This window comes from Ovis canadensis, chromosome 12 (assembly GCF_042477335.2).
Source record: "Ovis canadensis isolate MfBH-ARS-UI-01 breed Bighorn chromosome 12, ARS-UI_OviCan_v2, whole genome shotgun sequence".
Taxonomy (NCBI): domain Eukaryota; kingdom Metazoa; phylum Chordata; class Mammalia; order Artiodactyla; family Bovidae; genus Ovis; species Ovis canadensis.
In genome coordinates this window covers 81,509,875-81,531,520 of record NC_091256.1, presented here as the reverse complement: position 1 = coordinate 81,531,520, position 21,646 = coordinate 81,509,875, and the positions used below count along the sequence as shown (strand labels likewise).

The 21,646-nt window shown below is 52.7% G+C and overlaps 1 protein-coding gene across 1 annotated transcript in view; it reads left to right on the top strand.

Annotated features, from left to right (window-relative positions):
- VASH2 (vasohibin 2) overlaps positions 1-21,646 on the top strand; it is a 41,335-nt gene that overhangs the window by 15,061 nt on the left and 4,628 nt on the right. The window contains exons 6-7 of the mRNA XM_069544961.1: positions 7,103-7,484; positions 10,100-10,215. Of these exons, the coding sequence (XP_069401062.1) occupies positions 7,103-7,484; positions 10,100-10,215 (498 nt within the window). The remainder of the gene's footprint in view (positions 1-7,102; positions 7,485-10,099; positions 10,216-21,646) is intronic.

Here is a 21,646-nt window from a genome sequence, read left to right as displayed (position 1 = left end):
CATCTGGACTTGAACCAAATCAGAGCTCGGCTGCTCGGCCATCTTCAGTGTAACCTGTGAGCTGAAGCCTGCTTCGAGGCCAGCTCCCAGGCCAGACTGCATTCGTCGCAAGGAAAAGTCTAGCTTCGGGGGTACTAGCGAGAGCGTGTGTGTCATTATTTTTTTTGCATTTACCTGGCATTGCAACAGGAAGGACATGCCCATGGGATTACTCAGACCCACCTGCAGGAAGAATTAGTGGACTGTGGAGGGGCTGTCCATGCAGTGTAGTGTCCTGACCCTACAGGACATAAGGCTGAAACCAGGGTCTGGACTCTTCACACTTCCCATTCCATTTTCCACTAGGCGCCTGGCTCCTCAGCCTGAGGGGAAATACAGTCCAGAATAACCGTGATGACCCTTGACTTCTTAGTGGTGGCGGCAGTAGAACCTGATCTGGTAGAAAAGCAGAGGAAGTCCCCATCCTGGGACGGACGGCTTGGGTGAACCGACCAAGGGAATGCAGCCAGGCGTGAGCTCGAGAGGTGGCCCCAGGTCAGGACAGTAGGTCCTTGAGTGCCGTGCTGAGAAGGGTGACTTTTTCCAAAGAGCGTGAGCAGCCCCGCCAAAATCTCTGGAGTAGAGACAGGACATGATGAGCGTGCACTCCGGAGAGACAGTTCTTGGGGTGGACGGAAGGGCAGCTGGGGAAGGTGAGACTGCATCTGCAAAGCCAGTGAGGAGCCGTTCCCTGAGGGGGATGGCGGTGCTTGAGCCATGGTCTTGGCCATGGGGATGGCTTTGAGGGGACAGTTTCAGAAGCTCTCAGGGACCGAGAATTAGCTGGTGTTGATGCAGAAGGAAGTCCATGAGTACCGATTTCTGGATCAGTTGACCATCTGTGGAAGATGGGTGGGAGGAGGATGAGAGACTCTGAGCGCAGACCTGAATTCAGACGTAGCCGTGAAGGTCAAGGAGGGGAGTTGGACGTGTCTTCAGCCCCATGCGGGGACTCATATGTGCGGAGCTAGAGAGAGGCCATGACTCTGCATTTCTGGTTTGGCAAATTGAGTGATCAGATAGTAATGCCCCTGTCCACAGGGAGGACTGACAGGAGGGTCAGAGTTACGGGGAGGTGAGTTCCGATCTTGTCGTGTTGAATCTGAGGTGCCTGTGGGGTGTCAGGTCGTGTATTAGACTGTGGCGCTCAGGAGGAGGGTCCTCGCTGGAAATAGAAACTTGCAGGTGGGCGTTCGGGGTGGCCGTGGTTTCAGGGATGACACCCAGGGTTTTCTGCTCTAGTTGGACACAAGGAGCCCGTGACAGAGCCTGAGGAGGGCGGTTAAGAGAAGTGGAATGGAAACCAGGAGAGAGAGGAGACTCGGAAGTCACGGGAGTCTTCGGACTGGGGACGGTAGGCTGGGTCTGGTCCGTTTTACGGGCCCCCGAACATCTTCATGGGGAAGGGAACTTTGCCCCTCTCGTCTGCAGACCGCTGTCTGGCCGGATCTGAAACTCGACTGTCCACAGGTGCCCAGGCTCGCCCCTGAAGAATGGGAACTCGTGGAGGCCCTTGGCCACCCCTCCCAGTCATACCTCCCCGCTGCTCCCCACTAGGGAGATGGACGTGTCTGGGAGCCCAGCAGGAAGGCAGGGGTGGGAGGCGGGAAACAGCAGATGGCTCCAGGCCCCACCCTTTGGAGGCAGGAGTCCACACAGCTGTTGGGCAGAGCCTCCTGTAAGTATAATGGGCGAACAGTTGTCGGGGAGTTGCTGGTGGTGGGTGAAGGAGCCCCTCGCTGTGGGCTCCAGCTGCCTCCAGACCCTGTGCTGGTGGGGTCGCGGGGCCCCTGGACAGAGGTCATCTGGCGTCACACGACAGTCCTGTACGCGGTAGTCTTGTCGCCGTGAAATTGCATCAGTCCAAGTGGAAATTAGCTTAGGTTCCTGGAGTTGCTTAAAACCCTTGGGGTTGGGGGGCTGTACCTGTGGCCAGCCCCTGCGCCTGTCCGGATCAGAGGCAGCCTGCTCTGGCTCTCTTTTGTTCTTACCGATGTGTCATTTTGGAGAAGTGGAGGGAGGGTGGAGAAATACTGCCGAACTCAGGGAAATTTGACTCCCACATAGACAAGAGACACAGAGCTGGATTCTAAAAGTGACGGCTTCTTTGTCTTTGCTCCGTCAGCGTCCCTGTGGCCTGCTTTCCTCCCGGGCACAGCCAAGGGCCAACTCGGGTCATCCGTCTGCCTCCCACGGGTCCTTCGCAGGTCCTGGGGGACGAGGGGTGCGTTGACGACTCTGAAATAGGTCGACTTGGCTGCTTCTTGGAACCCTGTGTCCGTCATCTTGTCCTTATTTTCCTCCTGTTTGACGTGAGCGTGGAGTTCAGGATTCATTCGTGATGGGCCACTTCTTTTGATCTTGGTTTTGTGATCGTGCTGGAGACAGCGAGCCTTGGGGGTCATGGCACTTCTTTGGGGGGGCCCATTGGCCCTGCTGGGGCTTAATCCTGGGGCTCAAGTGTAGGGTTTCTCCAGTAACAGCTGTATTATCAGAGGCGGGGGTGGGGGGGCATCGCCCCAGCAGGCTGGGTGCTGGGCCGAACCTCCCTAGGCTGGGGGCACTGCTGCTCTTTTCCCAAGAAAAGCTCAGGCTACTTCCCAGTCCTCATCCAAACCTTCTAGTCCCCTCCCTCTCAGTTCACAGAGACTCCAGGTCCCATTGATTGCCGGAGTGATGGAGCAATTCTGAGTGAGTGATGATTCGTCACAGGATGGGCTGGCTAGTCACTCCCCACTCTCTTCTCCCCTTGACTGACTGCTTGTCCCATAGAAATCCTGGTGTGGTCACACCGAGGCCTCTTCTCTGCTCTCCCTGAGGTGGCTGGGATTCCTCTCTCTCAGCACGGATTGCACTGGGGTGGGTTTTTTCAGTTTTACTGATAACATTGACTTAGAGCACTGTGTAAGTTTAAAATGTACACCGTAATGACTTGACATATATATTGCAAACGCAGGGTTTCTAAGAATTGTAGTGACATATTCACAACTTCAGTTCAGTCACTCAGTCATGTCCGACTCTGCGACCTCATGGACTGCAGCAGGCCAGGCTGCCCTGTCCATCACCAACACCCGGAGCTTGCTCAAGCTCATGTTCATCGAGTCAGTGATGCCATCCAACCACCTCATCCTGTGTCGTCCCCTTCTCCTCCTGAGCTCAGTCTTTCCCAGTATCAGGGTCTTTTCTAATGTGTCAGCCCTTCCCATCAGGTGGCCAAAGTATTGGAGCTTCAGCTTCAGCATCAGTCCTTCCAGTGAATATTCAGGACTGATTTCCTTTAGGATGGACTGGTTTACATTTACCATTTTTAACTATACGGTTCAGTAGCATGGAGGACATTCATGCTGTTATACGGCCATCACCACTGTCCATCTCCACCACCTCCGCTTTGCAACTGAAATGCTAAGACCATTAAACGGGGTCCCCAGCCCCTAACAACCACCACCCTACTTTACGTCTCTAGACGTACGTCTCTTCGACTCCTCCAGAAACCTCATAAAGTTGAATCATACAGTATTTGTCCTTTTCTGACTGGTTTAATTTCCTCAAGTTTCTTTCCTGTTGTAGCATATGCTAGAATTTCCTTCCTTTTTAAGGCTGAACTATTCCACTGTATGTATATACTGCACATTGTTTATCCATTCATCGCTTGAATAGACCCTTTGGTTGTTTCCACTTTTTGGCTCTTGTGAAGAATGCTGCTGTGACATTGGTATGCAAGCATCTGTTGGAGTCCTCGCTTTTGCTTCTCTTGCGGGGTCATATGGTAATTCTGTGTTTAATTTGCTTGAAGAACTGCCATGCTGATGGTATTGTGTCCTTCTTTTTTCCCCCAGCCACATCATGTAGCATGGAGATCTTCCCCAGCTGGGGATCAAACCCTTGTCCCTGGAAGGAGAAGCATGGAGCCTTAGCCCCTGCACCACCAGGGGAGCCGCAGTGTTGCGTCTGTGTTGAGTCTGTCTCTCTGTCAGAGAGCTGTGTACTTCATCTTTGACTCCACAGCCCTACCTAGCGGTCTGTCTGGCATAGGAAGTAGTGTTTGTTACACTGACTTAACTGAGAAGTGCCCTTGTTCCAGCCCCAGAGAACTCGCCCCAGAAAGCAGGGAAGAATTTATGTAAGAGGACCCAGAAGGATGTGATTTCACTCCCTTACTGCCAGTTAACCTCACGTGATAAAGTGAAGAGAAAGCAGGTAACCATTTTTATAGAGAGGAGCCATCTGTGATTAAATTGAGGTCAGATGACTTCTTCCTTCTAAGGGTACCTGGATTAGCTCTATCCCCTGTGCAGTCCTTTTTTTTTTTTTAATTACTTTTATTTGAAAATTTTTAATATAATTTTAAAGGCTACTTTCCATGTACAGTCACTACAAAATATTGTCTCCCTTCCCAGTGCCGTATAATACACTCTTGAGCCGGTCTTACACCCAACAGCTTGTTCCTCCCCACTTCCCACCCCTATGTTGCCCCTTCCCCCTGCTGGTACCTACTAGTTTCTTTTCTGTACCTGTGAGTCTTGCTTCTTTTTTGTTATGTTTACTGGTATGTTGTGGTTTTTGGATTCCACAAGTAGGTGATATCCACCGTTTGTCTTTCTCTGTCGAGTGCATTCCCTTTAAGCTTAAGGAGATGTGTCCTCACAACGTAAGGTTCATCCTTTCAGCAAGCATTAACCAGACATTTCTGTGTGCTCGGCCTGTGGGAGGCCCAGGAGGCAAAGTACAACTCCTGCCCTTGTAAGATACGAACACTTACACACAGTGCTGGGCGAATAAGCACCAGGGGCTCTGGGAGCTCTTGCAGGGGATGCAGAGGATTTCATCCACACCCAGGAAGGTCAGGGAAGGTATCACAACCAGGAAGTGAGGCTCTTCTAGTCAGGGTGTGGCCTGTGTAAAAGCGAGAAAGTCCGTAGCATCCTTACCACTCATGATTCTTGGGAGACCCCAAAGATCTCTGCCAGGTTTAAATCCCTGGCCTGCAAGAAGCCAAAAAAAAGAAGTTATACTAAAATAGGGACCTGAGGTCGTGTACAGTGGGTATAGTGGTTTATTTTTGCACATTTCATAGGTCGCTTTGGTCTCATAGCTTTGTAATGTGTGTGTGTGTTGTTCAGTCACTAAGTCATGTCTGACTCTGCGACGCCATGGACTGTAGCCCACCAGGCTCCTCTGTCCTCCACTGTCTCCCAGAGTTTGCTCAAATTCATGTCCGTTGAGTTGGTGATACTATAATCATCTCATCCTCTGCTCCCCGCTTCTTCTTTTGCATTTAATCTTTCCCAGCATCAGAGTCTTTTCCAATGAGTCAGATGTAATCTAAAGGTCATTTAAGATTTTCAGTTATATTCGACTTCATATTCTGGGGGAACACATGTGCTGAGGGCAGTGGGCATAGATCTGTGGACTCTATGGTCTTGGGGTGTATTCTGCAAAAATGTCATGGGTCAGGAATTCCCCGGCGGTCCAGGGGTTAGGATTCTGCGCTTTCGCTGCCAAGGGTGCTGGTTCAATTCCTGGTTGGGGAACTAAGATCCTGCAAGCTGTGCAGCCACCAAAAAAAAAAAAAAAGTTTTCACAGATCAGATCAGCTGTAGGTCAGTGTGTGGGAGAGATGAGACGGTACAGAGGATGGTGAGCAGGGGCTGAATCATGGCAGACTTTGCGGAGGGATTTGGACTAAGTCCTGGAGAAGGTGAGAGACACTGAAAACTTCAGTAAAAGAAGGACATGTGCTGCATTTTGGCTTCAATAGGTCATTCTGGCCACCGTGTAGAAAGTTAATTGGAGCAGAGATAAGAAACGGTGAAGACAAGTTCCCAGAGAGTAGAGAACTGTACCCACTAACGAAGTATTAACACTTAGCATGCACAAGCCAGCTTCCTAGGTGGCACCACTGGTAAAGAACCCGCCTGCCAGTGCAGGTAGCTGTAACAGACACGGGTTTGATCCCTGGGTCAGGAAGATCCCCTGGGGGAGGGCATGGCAACCCACTCCAGTATTCTTGTCTGGAGAATCCCATGGACAGAGGAGCCTGGCAGGCTACGGTCCGTGGGGTGGGTGGCAAAGAGTCGGACACGACTGAAGCGACTTAGCGTGCACACGTGCACCATGTTAAGAGCCTGGCTTGTTACTTACTTTAGCAAAGGCCTGGTGACACCAGCAGTTTTCAGCAGAGTATCTGGATTTTTAGTGTCTCTCTTCAGAAGAGCTGGATCTGTGAGGCACCATAGCCACACCAGGACCGTCCAGAGACTTGGATATAGACCTGAGGATGTGGTGCCTCTTGTCCAGTGTTGCAGCGTTTGGAGTCTGTGGGGCAGTTACTTGAAGCTGTGCACTGTGGAGTTGCTGAGCCCAAACTAAGTTAATAGAGACTGGATGGCTCGATCCCAGTGAGCCAGTCCGTGGAGAGGGCTGAGCTCTGTCCCAGGTGGTCTGGGGACTGAGGGGAGCCCGGGGGTCGGGTGTTGCAGGCAGCTCTCCGGTGGTACCCATGGCTGCTGGCATGGGTGTGCCAGGGCCAGTGAGAGGAGCAGGCGAGGTGCGGGTGTGACGCTTCCTGACACCATCCTGTCCCTTCCCTTTCCATCGGTTGCTCTGGGTCTTTTCCGTCTCCACTGCCTTGCCTTGATTCTGGTCATCATTTCTCCCCGCACCGTATCGGAGGCCTTTGATTCCTGGTCTGCCCCACATACCCGAGTCAGAATTAATGACTGAGACATCATTCCAGTGGCATAAACCGACTTTTAATAGCTCGTCATCACCTGTAGAGCACCAAGTAAAGAAAAAGTACCTTGTGGTGGTTGTGCCTGTATTTATTTAATTACTAAGGAAGAAAAGAACTCTTCACTCTTTGTCTCATAAAATTTGGTTTGGTGTGCAGCAGACAGCAGGTAACTCAAAGATAGTGAGTAAATCCTTTATAAGAGGATTGATCTGGAAAGATGAGGTCTGGGTCTGCTCAGAGGCAGAGGAGTGGATCCCCTGGCCATGTGAGAGTGCAAGTTCTGGTATATTCAAGGCCTCTTTTCTCTTCCTTGACTCAGATTGTCTTAAGATACTTAACGAACGGACAGCCTTCCATCGAGCGATTCCCCATCAGCTTTAAAACCTACTTCTCAGGAAACTACTTTCACCACGTTGTGCTGGGGATTTACTGCAACGGCCGCTATGGCTCGCTGGGCATGAGCCGAAGGGCTGAGCTGATGGACAAGCCATTGACCTTTCGGACTCTGAGTGACCTCATCTTTGACTTTGAAGACTCCTACAAGAAATATCTTCACACAGTCAAGAAGGTCAAGATCGGACTGTATGTCCCCCACGAGCCTCATAGCTTCCAGCCCATTGAGTGGAAGCAGCTGGTCCTCAATGTCTCAAAGATGTTGAGGGCTGACATAAGGAAGGAGCTGGAGAAATACGCCAGGGACATGAGGATGAAGGTGAGTGCAGGGGAGGCAGATAAGGGATGCAAGACCCTTCTTTCATTTTCCCTCTCTTTCTCTCTGTGTCTCTCTCTTGCCATGTGCCCTGTGTTTCTGAGATGGCCAACAGTTTCTCGAGGTTATCTTGCTTATTAGCCACCCTTTTAAATAATTTTGGGGACTTCCATGACAGTCCAGTGGTTAAGACTTTAAGCTTCCACTGCAGAGAGCACAAGTTCAATTCCTGGTCAGGAAACTAAAATCCCACGTGCCACGTGGTGTGGCCAAAAAAATATAATAATGATAAATTTGTAAAGGATTTTGTAAGGCAGTTGCAGAGAAAAAGAGAGCGAGCCCGGCAGTTAGGCAAAAAAAGGGAAATTTATTAGAGGGAACAGAGAGGGTGACTGGCTCTTAAGGAGAACCAGCATTCTCCCTTTCTGATGGAGTCCTCTTATACCCACCAATGAAAAATTCTCTGAAGGGGTGGTCGCATAGGCAGAGGTCTGGAATCTGGTGGTCTCACAGCTTTGAGAAGATAGGCGCCCGTGAGATAACAGGATGCCATTTGGGCAGTTTCATCTCACAGATCACTGTGATTTATTATTTGCCAGGTCAACATAACGAGCCATCTTATCAATGAGACACCATGTGGGCCCTATCAGATTTGATTTTTGACATGGACAATTTAAGTTTCTTTGCAGTTACTACTTTAAAAACCAGAGCTAAAGTCCGTGCGGGTGTTGCAGCTGAAGCAAAGTCTTGGCATGTAGTTCCTTCTGTGAGTTCATCGAAACTGTTCATCACTGTATACTAAGGCTCCAGTTTTGTTCTGTTTTGTCCTAGTAATAAGAGCGGGCAATCATCTCAGTTTCCCTGAGACTGAGGGCTTTTCAAGGACAGGAGACTTGGAGCATTTAAAGCCAAGAAAGAGACTTCCCTGGTGGTCCAGGGGCTAAGAATCTGCCTGCCAGTGCAGGAGACATGGGTTCGATTCCTGATCTGGGAAGATTCCAAGCCTGTGCCCCACAGCTACTGAGCCTGAGCTCTAGAGCCCGGGAGCCTCCACTGCCGAGACCCGGGCGCCCTAGAGCCGGAGCTCTACAGCACGAGAATTCCCTGCACGGAGAAGTCCACGTGCTGCGACTGGAAGGTGGCAATTTCCCTGCTTGCTCCAGCTAGAGAAGGCTGGCACGCAGCAAAAATAAATGGATAAATAATGAAATGGTTAAAAAAAGTTAGAAAAGCCAAGGAAGTCGCAGGCAAACCAGGATGAGTGGGTCACCCTGCTGCATAATTTATCAGATTATACCGAGTCATGTTTCATCTCGGGTTTGCTTTGTGAGTTGCAAAGCCCTTGGCATAAAATTCTGACCTGGTGTCACAGTAGCAAACAAAGGAGCAGACGTCCTGCCGTAGTTTCATAAGCGCCCGCGTCACTGCCGAGGGGACAGGACGCCTGCTTGTCCTTGTCCCTCCGGGCCTTGTGGAGTCACTGAGGGCTGTGTCTACACCGAGGCCCACAGGAGAAAGTGATGATGCCGAATTTAGGCTTGGTTGTGGTTAGCACCTGAGGACTCGTCATCTTCTCTTGGTAGCACTTGCAAGAACGGAGATTTTTTTTTTTTTTTCCTAGCCACACCATGAGCATGTGGGATCTTAGCTCCCTGACCAGGGATCGAACCTGGGCCCACTGCAGTGAACGTGTGGGGTCCTGACCACTGGACCACCCGGGAATTCCCTGGAATGGAGATTCTTGATCCTTTGAACCCACTCTGTGTATGCGTGTGGGCTTCCTGGGTGGTACTAGTGACTAAGAACCTGCCTGCCAATGCAGGAGATGTCAGATGCAAGAGAAGAGGGTTCGATCCCTGGAGGAGGGCACGGCAACCCACTGCAGTATTCTTGCCTGGAGAATCCCATGGACAGAGGAGCCTGGTGGCCTACCTTCCATAGGGTCGCAAAGAATCGGACACGACTGAAGCGACTTAGCACGCATGCACATGTGTGTGGGGTGGAAGGATCCAGGGAAGAACAAACTGGCTCCTGGGGCAACATGGATGGGACTTTGTCTTCACAAGAGGGAAACTTACTGAGCAACCAGACAGCCCCAGGAGGCTGAGGCACTGGGCTGTCTGATACGGGGGAAGGGGCACAGGGTCATCCTGTCATCCTCTGAGCAGTGGCCCCTCTGCTTCCTGTGGTGACTTCGTGACACCAGGTCAGAATTTTATGCCCCAGGGCTTTGCAACTCACAAAGCAAACCCGAGATGAAACATGACTCCGTGTAATCTGATAAATTATACAGCAGGGTGACCCACTCATCCTGGTTTGCCCAAGACTTTCTTGGCTTTTCTTTTTCTTTTTTTGACTTTTTAAATAATTTCATTATTTATTTCTTTATTTTTGGTTGTGCTGGGTCTTTGTTGCTGCACTCCAGCTTTCTCTAGTTGCAGCAAGGTGCCTCATGAGAGAGGCACCTGGATGGCTCAGACCTCCTCTCAGAAGTCTTCCAGCCCAGAGCCTTGGGCAGCATGGGATGACGAGTGGGCAGGGCTGGGATGCTGGGCTTTAGGAAGGCACGGGGAGGGTCCCTGGGGAGCCAGCACGGTGACTACTCCTATCTCCTCCAGATCCTGAAACCTGCAAGTGCCCACTCTCCAACCCAAGTGAGAAGCCGGGGGAAATCCTTGTCCCCCCGCAGGAGGCAGGCAAGCCCCCCGAGACGGCTCGGCAGGCGAGACAAGTCGTGAGTAGTACCCTCCCCTCCCCACCGCCACTCCCCACTTCAAGGCCCAGCACATACACTCGTGGGGTTGTCCTCGGCTTGGCATTCGAACCAAATGGTGATCTCCAAGAGATGGGCCTCTTGCATGGGGGACATCTCTGACAGCAAAGGTCCCCCATGCACGTCACCCCCCCCCGCCCCCCCCAGTGCTCTCACCTTCCTGACGGTCAGATGTAGAGACAGCTGGAGGGATAAGCCCCAGATGCTGTGAGATGGAGAAGAGCCTGGAAGGAGCCCTGGGCTTAGAGTTAGGAAGCCTGGGTCTGGAGCCAGCTCAGCTGCTTAGGGAGCTGTGGGGCCTTAAATGTGTCATGCAACCTTTCTGGGCTCACGTTCTCTCACCCCAAAATTGAGACCGTTAGAAGGGATGAACTTGCCTGTTAATAGAACCTTAGCCCTCTATGCCCAGTAGAAAGTGCAGTTGCCCTCTGTGGATGGCATCAGAAACAGCGCTTGGCCTCTCCTCTCTCCTTGGCTGGCTGTATCCTCCTCTGTTTTAGCCTCGAAGCTGGTGACTCCTCGCTTCCTTCTTAGATCAAAGTGATCCACTTAAGAAATGATAGGTGGAGATGCTGAGGCTGCCCAAAGTAGCCAGTGATAATCCCCCGGCAAATATGTGGGCCATAAGTATGCTGGGAAAAAAAAAATACTGCCTTGATGAATACCAGTGGCCTGCTGTGTCTGTTCTCACCTTGCAGGGATCCAGGGGTCCAGGGCACAGGGGCCCCAGCTCGTGCGCCCATTCACCTTGCAGCCTGGGCAAATGCTTGGGGGCGTCTTAGTTTCCTTATGCGTCAGAAAGGATCAGAATGCTCTTCTTGCCTATCTCACAAGGTGCTGTAAGCTCAGGTTAGAAGATGTGATAAGAGCGATTTGTGGATGCTGAACTGTGTTACACAGTAGGTTGTTGTTGTCACAGCATTCCTGTAGTGCGAGGAGAGAGTTTCACAGTTTCCTTTTCAGAGGAAGGAACCAGGGCACAAAAGATCCTAGCTGTGTCGTGTAACTGGCCAGCGACAGAACTGGGGCTGGAACCCGGCCTCTTGACTCTGGGAAGGTGGTGGGGGAGGAGAGCGTTGCTTCGGTTTGGGGAAGAAGAGGACAGGATGAAGTATGTCATTTCCAGGGAAGTTTTCCTGTTCATCTCTGTTCCGCCTCCCACTGCCAGTCCCAGGCTTCTGCACCAGCAGCCGGGAAGGTCTTGGGACTGGAGCCCAGGGTTTCAAAGCGGAGGAATGACCAACTGGGAGGGGTGGGTGCTCCTATAACTGAAGGTCAGAGTGGTTTCTTTTTCTAAAAGGTGTTAATTGGAGGATGATTGCTTTACAATATTGTGTTGGCTACTGCCATACAACAACGTGAATCAGCCGTTAAGTATATGTGTCCCCTTCTTCTTGAACCTTCCCCCTCACCCCCCTCCCACCCCATCCCACCCCTCTGGGTTGTCACAGAGTGGGACACGTTGAATTCCCTGTGTTATGCAGTAGCTCCCGGTGGTTTCAATGTAGGTTTGTCCTTTTAGGGAGCAGGGTGGCTTTAGACCTATCATACATGGCCTCTGACCCTATTCCTGCCCCTGATGCTGGGCAGCACCCTTGATCCTGATGCTCGCCCTGTCTGTCCTCTCTGATTCAAGCAGCCATTCATTACTGTCACTGAACAAAAGCAGCTGTGGTCTCAGAGGACTATGGACCTGGAAGCCCTTCCCAGAGGGTCACTGGGCAGAGTGTAAGGGGCCCCACCCAAAATGGAAATCTATCTGGTGACCGCTGGACTGAGGGAGGGTAGCCTTTAATCTGCTTGGTTATCCTGACTGCCTGTGGAGGCCTGAGTCCTCTCCTAAGGAGTTCTCAACTCTTCAGCAAACGTTGCACGGTCCATAAAGTCTTGCTCTACCCTCGAGACTCTGGCATCCAGGGCCCAGGAAACCCTAGGTGTTCTATCTGATTGGATTTTTGCACAGGATGGCTGTTGTTGGTTTTTAAGGCAATTCCTGTTGGGGTCATTTTACTTGGATCCACAGGAGCTTTGCAGTCCAAGGCAGATTACATTTTTAACTGCAAAAAGTTACTATGATTGCCCAGGGATGGTAAAGCCCATACAATCTTAGAAGCTGGTTGTAGAGACAAAAGTTGGAAAGACAAGCGGCTGGTGATGGTCCTGGTGTTGGTGCTAGTTTGAGTGGAGGAAGAAGGGAGTTTGAATTTGGACCATGGGCTTTGAGGTGCTTCTTAGGCATCGGAGGTGGGGGTTAGGCGAAACGTCATAGAAGCTGCTCAAAATGCAGATGTCGAGTTCAAGGGTGTTGGGGAATAGAGATCCTGCTTTTAGAGCCATCTACTTAGAAGGGACAGTTGAAACAACAGCTGGATCAGTTTGCCAGGAAAGAAAGCAGAAAGAGAGCAGAAAAGAAGAAGTCATGTCAGGGTCCTGAGTGTGCGAGAAGACGACCCAGCATAGGAGATGGGGAAGAAATAGAAAGTGGGAGAAAGGGCCGGCATGAAGGCATCCGCCTGTGCACACCAAGGACGGTACGGAAGGGCTTAGGGGCGCTGAGGCGGTGGAAGGTGACACCATATATCACGTGGCTCTGATGCTGCTGTGAGGGAGCCCGAGTTATCCGGTGCGAGTGGGGAAGAGGCTTATCAGTACAGAGTGGAAAATGGGCACACGGGGCCCAGCTGAGGAGAGATGGAAGCATCGTATAACCTTGTTCACAGGGCCTCCCTGTGGCTCAGACGGTAAAGAATCTGCTTGCAATGCAGGAGACCTGGGTTCTATCCTTGGGTCGGGAAGATCCCCTGGAGAAGAGAATGGCTACCTCACTCCCAGTATCCTTGCCTGAAGAATTCCATGGACAGGCTCCTCTGTCCATGGGGTCACAAAGACTCGGACATGAGTGAGCGACTTTCACTTTAATGCTTGAGCACTAGGAGGAGGGTTTGTTAACATAGATTGCCCGGCCCCACCCCCAGTGGTTCTGATGCAGCAGATCTGGGCCGGGGCCTGAGAAGGTGCCCTTCTAATGAGTCCCCGGTGACCCTGGTGCTGCTGGTCTAGGGATGCCACCTGGAGAGCCAGCGTCTGGTCAGTCATTGTGGGAGAACCGATTTGGGGCTTGACCTTCAAAATATAACAGAACGTCAAGTCTCAAAGGTCCTGGGTCTGCTGAGAGGGGCAGATGAGGCCATCGAGCGTGGATCAGGGACTCAGCCCTGCCTAGTCCTGCCTGGGCCCCTGGGTAATGAGGTTGCTGTTGTGAAGTCAGAGGGTGTGGCCTTGGCATGGCCCTGTGGTTGGGCCCCACTGAAGTCACCCTGGGAGGAACCTGATGGATCCTTCTCCTGGGGGCCAGAGAGAGAAGTCCCGACCTCAGTCATCGCCCAGGCCATGCCCCTGCCCTCGTCTCCGGCTACTCTGTCACGCAGCCAAAGCAAGCGAGCATGCCGGCGCCTGCAGCGGACAGCTGTTAGATTGCCACGGATGCGAGTACATAGCCACCCTCGAGTGTCAGGGCCCCCTGCCCTCCCCCGCCTGCCCTCCCGAGGCCTGGGAGTGGGCCTGGGAATGGGGAGGAAGACTGGGTAGAGGGCAGTAGTCATCGAGAGGTCAGGAAGGAAGACCTGTGGGGAAGTGAGGTTCAAGTCCATCACCCCTCTTCATTCCCTGAACTGGTTCCGGCTCCAGCCAGGCAGGCCCCAGGAGCACAGAGGTGATGGCTCTTGGTTCAGTGGAAATGTAGACTTTTCCAAAATGATGAAGAGGGGCTGCAACCAGCCTCAGATCCCCTGAGACTCATGACCCCTGCTGGCAGCCCCTTCTCCTGGGCCGAGCCCTGACTCCCAGGGGTCTTCATAAACTCTTCCCTAGGGCCAGAATTTTGGGGGTGGTGGTTCTGGCCCACACCCAGGGTCAGGTGGCCTTGGTTGCTTGACCAGCCAGGGAGCCCAGGCGGCCTGTGGGTTCCTGTGGACACTCTGATGTGAGCAAGTCCAATAAGACCATGGGTGATTCTTGGTGGTGGAAGCTCCCGCTGCTGCTTTTCTCTGCTCCCGGCGATTGGAGGCCAGGAGAGGAATCTGTGAGGCAAGCATCTTGGCTCGAGTTTCACAGTGGATGGAGGCATCACAAGGGCTTCCCAGGTAGCACTAGTGGTAAAGAACCTGCCCGCCAATGCAGGAGACTTAAGAGAGAGACACAGGTTTGATCCTTAGGTCGGGAAGATCTCCTGGAGGAGGGCACAGCAACCCACTCCAGTATTCTTGCCAGGAGAATCCTATGGACAGAGGAACCTGGTGGGCTGCCATCCATGGAGTCTCAAAGAGTCGGACACGACTGAAGCGACTTAGCATGCATACATGGAGACGTCACAAGGATGGCAGCATCTCTTCCATGGTTCCTCCTTAACCCTGACTTCCGGATTGCAGGGTGGGATGAGGGATGACGGGGCCCCCATGCAAGAAGAGAGGGAAGAGAGATGCAGGAGATGAGAGTAACATGAAGGCTGTGGTTGCTGGGGACCACGAGATGCACCGAGCACCAAGCTCCTCCCTCCCTCTCCAGATCCCAGCTTCCTCCAGTGCAACAGACTGGGACCCAGGACAGCCTGGTTCCTAGAGGTGTGTCTGGAGAAAAGCAGCTTCCCAGCCTCTACCCATGGCCTTCCCCAAGCAGGCTTTCTCTAGGTAATCTGGCTTTTGGGCGAGGAAACGAGAAAGTGACAAATGTGGTTATGATCCAGTAACAAACTCCAGACCTCTTAGTGCGTAGCCTGATCGGAACCAGGAAGGGTTTGGTGACTGTTCAGTTCAGTTCAGTTCAGTTCAGTCGCTCAGTCGTGTCCGACTCCTTGCGACCGCATGAATCACAAAGCGCCAGGCCTCCCTGTCTATCACCAACTCCCGGAGTTCACTCAAACTCATGTCCATCAGGTCAGTGATGCCATCCAGCCATCTCATCCTCTGTCGTCCCCTTCTCCTCCTGCCCCAATCCCTCCCAGCATCAGGGTCTTTTCCAGTGAGTCAACTCTTCACATGAGGTGGCCAAAGTACTGGAGTTTCAGCTTTAGTATCAGTCCTTCCAAAGAACACCCAGGACTGATCTCCTTTAGGATGGACTGGTTGGACCTCCTTGCAGTCCAAGGGACTCTCAAGAGTCTTCTCCAATACCACAGTTCAAAAGCATCAATTCTTCTGTGCTCAGCTTTCTTCACAGTCCAACTCTCACATCCGTACATGACCACTGGAAAAACCATAGCCTTGATAGATACACCTTTGTTGGCAAAGTAATATCTCAGCTGGTGACTCTTACTATGTTGTTATTTCAGCGTTACTTAAGGCCGCCAAGTCATTTCTAAATGTGGCGGGTGCCGCCGTGAAGCTGGGGAGTGGCCCCAAGAGGGAAGAGTTACCATAACAGCCAGGAGGCTCCTCAGCTGTGGGATCCCAGCCCGTCTGTGCGTGTGGATAATTTTAGTGGTTTTGGGTCCCCCGCCCACCCCCCTCTTGCATCTGGGGCTCCTTCCAGCCCTGCATTCCTCGCCATTTTTGCACTTGTCTGAATAATCCTTCTCGAAAGGAGCATCAGTGTCACTGGGTTGACAAGACAGTCAGCTGAGTGGGAGGGCAGACGGCAGTGACTCCGTTGGTGTCAGGTGAGACAGAGTTCCTTCTAGAGAGAAACAGGGACTCCCACCCCCCTCCCTCCGCCCAACAGTCCTTCCGCCTCCTCTCTGCTCCTCTGGGAGTGTTTAAAGACCCTTCCACACTGAACAGTCAGGTTGTTTCCTGTGGTTCGTAAACAGATAGAGCTTGCTATGTAGGTGGGAAAGGCCTCCGGTAAACTTAAAACCAGCTCCTTCAGGACAGTGGGCCTCAGGCTCACTGAGATTCTCAACAGGGGCCAGGGCCCCCCCTGGGGAAGACGGGTTAGAAGTGCAGCGGAATGGGAGGGTTTATAATGATGCTGCTGCCCATGAGTGCCTGGGGGCCCAGAGGGTGAATGTCCTGCAAAGCTCAGGACCATTCCCGCCCCCCAATAAAGAACCAATCCACCTAAAATGCCCCCACTGAGAACCCTGAATGCTCCCTGGAGTCCTTGCCATCTCTGACAGTCCCCAGGTCTCGGCTTCCTGATCCATGGCCTGAACTTGAGAGAGTGGTGGTGAGTGGACAGTGGTTTTCTGGCTGGGCTGTGTGTGTTCCCATGAAGGCAGCTCCTGCCAATTCGAGTGACCCCGAGAACACGCTTCTGAACTGGGGCAAGAGTCCCTCAGGGTCCATGGGAACACCCTCTCTCCCCCATCTGGCTTCTTCGCTCCCTCGGTCTCTTCCCCTCTCTTCTTTGCTACTCATGACTTTTTCTTCCCTTTGTCTTCCTTTTTGGTTTCCCTTCTTTGTCATCCATCTCGAGGGCGATCCGTGGCTCCGCTGGGCTCTGCTCGCCCCGTGGAGACCCTCAGGGTCACAGAGGTTCCTCAGCCCAGTGAGGTCTCTTTCCACTGCTGGGCCACGGTCGGACGAGGGAACTCCTGCCCCGTTCTGTCTCCAGGCTGATGAAGCTGCCTCCAGGCAACGGGGCTGGAGAGCCCTAAGTCACTTCTAAGTGACGTCATAATGAAGAGAGCAGCAGTTCAGGTCCTTGGTCTAACCACACGGAAGATATTTTGAATGGGCCCCAAGAAGTCATTCTCTTTAGATCCCAAGTGAGGAAATCTCCCCGGGCAGGGCTGGGGGGTGGTTGGAAAGGGGAGAATGTCCTTCACACGGAACGTAGAGGAGGCGCAGAGAGGGAGCGAGAACTAGGAAGGATATGAAGGGAGAAGTCAAATCTCCCGGATGAGGTGGGGTTTCTTCCCAGGTGCCCAGAGAAGGAAGTTTCCAACTCAGAGGCCCGCCCTGCTTCATCCCTCGGGGGATTTCATGGTGGTCCAGGGTGCCCAGAGATGCTTGAACAAACCAAAATGAAGTGATGGGCCTTATCAAGAAAGACCACCTCTGGCAGAGTGAGCCAAGAGCCTCCAGAGCTGGCAACTGAAGATAGTTACGCAGGGCTGGGGTTCCTCGGGGGCTGTCTGCCGCAGAAAGGAGAGGTGAGGTCAGAGCCGGGAAGCGGTGCCTGGGACTGTCAGCGGCCTTGGCTCCTGGTCTCCAGCCAGAGCCTCCTGCCTGGGGAGGGCTTGAAAGAAAGGACAGGGGGCTGGAGCTCTCTCCAGAGCCGCATCCCTCTTGGCTCAGGCCTGTCTGATCACAAGCAGCCTCAGCTGTCTTCCCTGTCAGCTGCCAGCAGTGGTGCCTGTGGTCCTGGGAAGTGAGGAATGTCAGAAGCAGGGTGGGCTTTGAATGAAGGTGACAGGTGGGAGGGAGCCCCCCTCAGTGTTCCTCCCCGAGGCGTACAGGCCGTGAGTCCTAGATCGAGTGTGGCCTGGCCTGACTCCTGCCCAGCTAGATAGGAGCAGAGGGCCTTGGGTCTCCCTAAACTTGTGAATGCTGGGCTGATGCCACCCCTGATTTAATCTGTTCCACCCCCTTAACATGGAGGAGAAAACGGCAACCCACTCCAGTCCTCGTGCCTGGAAAATCACATGAACAGAGAAAGCTGGCAGGCGGTAGTCCCCGGGGTCGCAGAAGAGCTGGACACGACTGAGGGCGCTTGCGCACGCGCGCGCGCGCGCGCACACACACACACACACACACACACACCCTTAACACTAAGGACTGAAAGATTTAACATTGCACTGTTGTGATATATCTGTTTGTAGAATCCAGAGACTGTGGAGAGTACAGCTAAATTGGTCCTTGTGAGTGTGCAGTGTGTGAGAGTGTCACCTGTGAACACGGGCGTGTGCACGCGTGTGAGGGGTTGTGACCTCAAGGGAGGCAGGATCGAGAAGCCTGAGCAGCCTGGCTGGTGGCCTGTGTGTCCCCATCAGGCAGCCCGGAACTGGGCTCAGCTGGGCCGCGTCCCTGAGGTGTCTCACACCTGCAGGGGAGAAGGAAGGGGTACATTTCCACTAGAAGAGGGGGAATGGATTTTGGCTTCACTGACCAGCCATTTGTTTTGGTAACCCCAAGACCTGTAAGGCGCGTGGCACAAAGTCTAAGTATGTTGGTTTCTCAGTTGTGTCCGACTCTGCCACCCCATGGACTGTGGCCCGCCAGGCTCCTCTGTCCATGGGATTCTCCAGGCAAGAATACGGAGTGGGTTGCTATTCCCTTCTCCAGAGATCTTCCCAAGCCAGGGATTGAACCTGGGTCTTCTGCTTTGCAGGCAGATTCTTAACCATTTGAACCACTAGGGAAGCCCAAGTGCCACTTAGTAAATCCTTGTGAATGAGTGAGTGGTGCCCAAGTTCCAGGAGCCCTGCTGGCCGTCTGCCCATCCTGCCCAGTGACGGCTTGGGGGCTGGGGCTGCGAGGAGAGGAGATGCCCCTGATACAGCCTTTGTCCCAGGGACAGGGAGGGACCTGGGTGGTTTAGGGGGAACACTCTAGGCTTTTTCTCCACTTACTGCGTCTTTCCTGAAGCCCAGTCTCACACAGACATACCAACTCGTTCAGCCCCAGGTTGGGCTGTCGCCCCGCTTGCATCCCCGACGTGCTCCATCCCTTTCTGATTCCGAGGCTTCTTGTGGCTTCCCTGATGCCAACGTCCAGTCTAGCCGAGCTCTTCCTTGGCCCTGAGGCTGCCCCAGGTGGTGCATGTCGGAGATGGTTCACTGTCTAGATGCAGTTAGCCCGTACTAGGGTATGTGGTGAACCCCAGTGGCACATCCCACAAAACACTTTCTCTGTGGTCACCCTGTCCCCTCACCAGGCCCCCTCCCACTCTGCAGAGCTCTGCTGCGCTGGCTCCGGGATACAGGCCTGAGGGTGGACCCGGGACCAGGCCATCCGGCAGTTAGCCTGGTTCACACTTGGATACATTGACATGATAGCAGTGAGGCTGGGATAGTCCATTTTTGTGCGGAGAGAAGTGCTCCCTCCTTCCCTCCACAAAGTGCATCAAAGGAAACCTGAAGTCCCTACCCCACGTCCCCTAAAATAGAAGGCGCACGAGAGCCTTTCAGAGGGAAAGGCTTCCTTGTTTGGGCTAGGGAAGGATTTGGAGAAATACATTGTTCTAAAATAATAACCCTGGATCCGATGTGCAAGGTTCTGGGCAAGTGCAGACCCAGCTGAATCATCGTCCTGGGGCTTGTGTTTCTTAAAAATAAACCCCCTTGCTATATTCTAATTATAGCCGGGGGAGCACTTGGAAGGGCCTCTCCACAATAGCTCCCCCAGCTTTGGCCCTGAGACGAGCTGGCGAGGACTGAGCCGTTATTTCTGGCTGGGCTCCCAGGCAGGTGGCATGCTGCGATAACCCACTTGTGCCCTTCGCCAGGCCAGGAAATTCAGCCAGTGTTGCCATGAAAGAAAAGGGGTTCGCCTTGCAGACGGTTGGCCAGGAATCTCAGTTTCTGCCGGTGTTGTTTAGCCGCTCAGTCGTGTCTGACTCGTTGGGACCCCATGGACTGCAGCATGCCAGGCCTCCCTGTCCTTCACCAACTCCCAGAGTTTACTCAAATTCGTGTCCATTGAGTTGGTGATGCCATCCAACCATCTCATCCTCTCTTGTCCCCTTCTCCCACCTTCAATCTTTTCCAGCATCTGGGTCTTTTCCAATGAGTCAGTTCTTCGCATCAGGTGACCAAAGTATTGGAGCTTCAGCTTCAGCATCCATCCTTCCAATGAATATTCAGGGTTGATTTTGTTTAGGAGTGACTGGTTTGATCTTCTTGGAATCCAAGGGACTCTCAAGAGTCTTCTCCAGCACCACAGTTCTGCCAGTGTTAGCCTTTTTTCCTTTGCCCCTGTGTTCTGGGCTGTTGTGGGAGGCATGAGGGTGGGGATATGGAGGAAGGAGACAACTTAGTCCCTTTCCTTTGGAAGGCTCCATGCTGTCGTTGCAGAACCAAATTCAGCTGTACAGATAGGCAGGTTCCCCAAGTGACCTTCGAAGATAAGGTGAAGCCTCTCCTATATACAGAAGACAAAAAAAAATCTTCCAGTCAATTCTTAAAATGTTTGTGCATGGTAGCTTGAATTCTGGCTTAGGACTTTGTGAAAATAAAAATATCCCATCACAAACGTACCATAATGAAATCCTATCAGTAGTAGGAGCTAGACTGGCTTTCCTGGTAGCTCAGCACTAAAAGATCTTCCTGCAATGTAGATGAGAGTTTGATCCCTGGGTCGGGAAGATCCCTTGGAGACGGAAATGGCAATCCACTCCAGCGTTCTTGCCTGGGAAATCCCTGGGACAGAGGAGCCTGGCAGGCTACAGCCCATGGGGTCGCAAAGAGTAGGCCCCAACTTAGATTAAAACCAGCAAAGGAATTAGACCGGAGTTTATTGAGAGGCACAGGATATTCAGCTGTGCGGATTCGCAGATGGAGTTGCTTGATCCCTTCTCTACAGTTGTTTGCAGACTGTGAGGCAGACTCAAGAATTATGAACCTTTGGGGTTCTTTAACCTAGTGGACCCCAACCTTTTTTGGCACCAGGGAAGTTTCACGGAAGACAGTTTTTCCGTGGGGCGGGGTGAGGTGGGGCTGGTTCAGGCGGTAATGTGAGTGGTGGGGAGCAGCAGGTGGCTCCCTGCTGTGTGGCCTGGCTCCCAACAGGAGTTGGGGACCTGCTCCAGCGATGTGCAAAAGGAAGTGATAGAGCGTGCGGAGCGAGGGGCGCGCGTTGTGGGGCGATCTAGTCAGAAGATACTTCACAGGGGACGTGGCGTCTGGGTCGGTCCTCGAAGGGATGAGCAGAGACATGGGGGAGGCATTCCAGGAGCCAGGATGCAGAGACAGGAGCGGCCTGACGTCTTCCTCAGATGCTTGGGAGGATGCTCTGAGTGGGGGGCAGGAGACCGAGGGTCAAGGTCATCGCATCTTGGTTAAGGTCATCTGCTTTTGATTCTGGAGGAGAATGCTGGTTTCTACCTCTTGCTAACCACGTGACTTTGAGCACGTTTCCTGACTTTCATGGCCTCTCTTTCTTCCTCTGTTAGACGGATGGTAACAGTATCAGCCCCGTAAGGCCGTGGTGGGAATGAATTCACCCGTGTAAGCCCCTTAGAACAATGCTTGGTACAGAGTAAGTGCCTAATAAATAAAGCTATTTATAGTGGTGGTTCCTCAGCACCTGGGGGCGTGGGGAACTGGCTGAAGTGCTAAGGAAAGGTTTAGAAAAAGGAGGCCAAAGGACCCCAAGGCAAAGTGCATCTATTTTTAAGGATGCTGAGAGCAGAACGTGGGAAAGATAAAGGGAGAAGTTTCCGGAACATAGGAACTTGAAAAAAAGGTGAAAATTCTCTTCCTTGCGACTGAGAGGCTTCAAGATTCAAGAGGAAG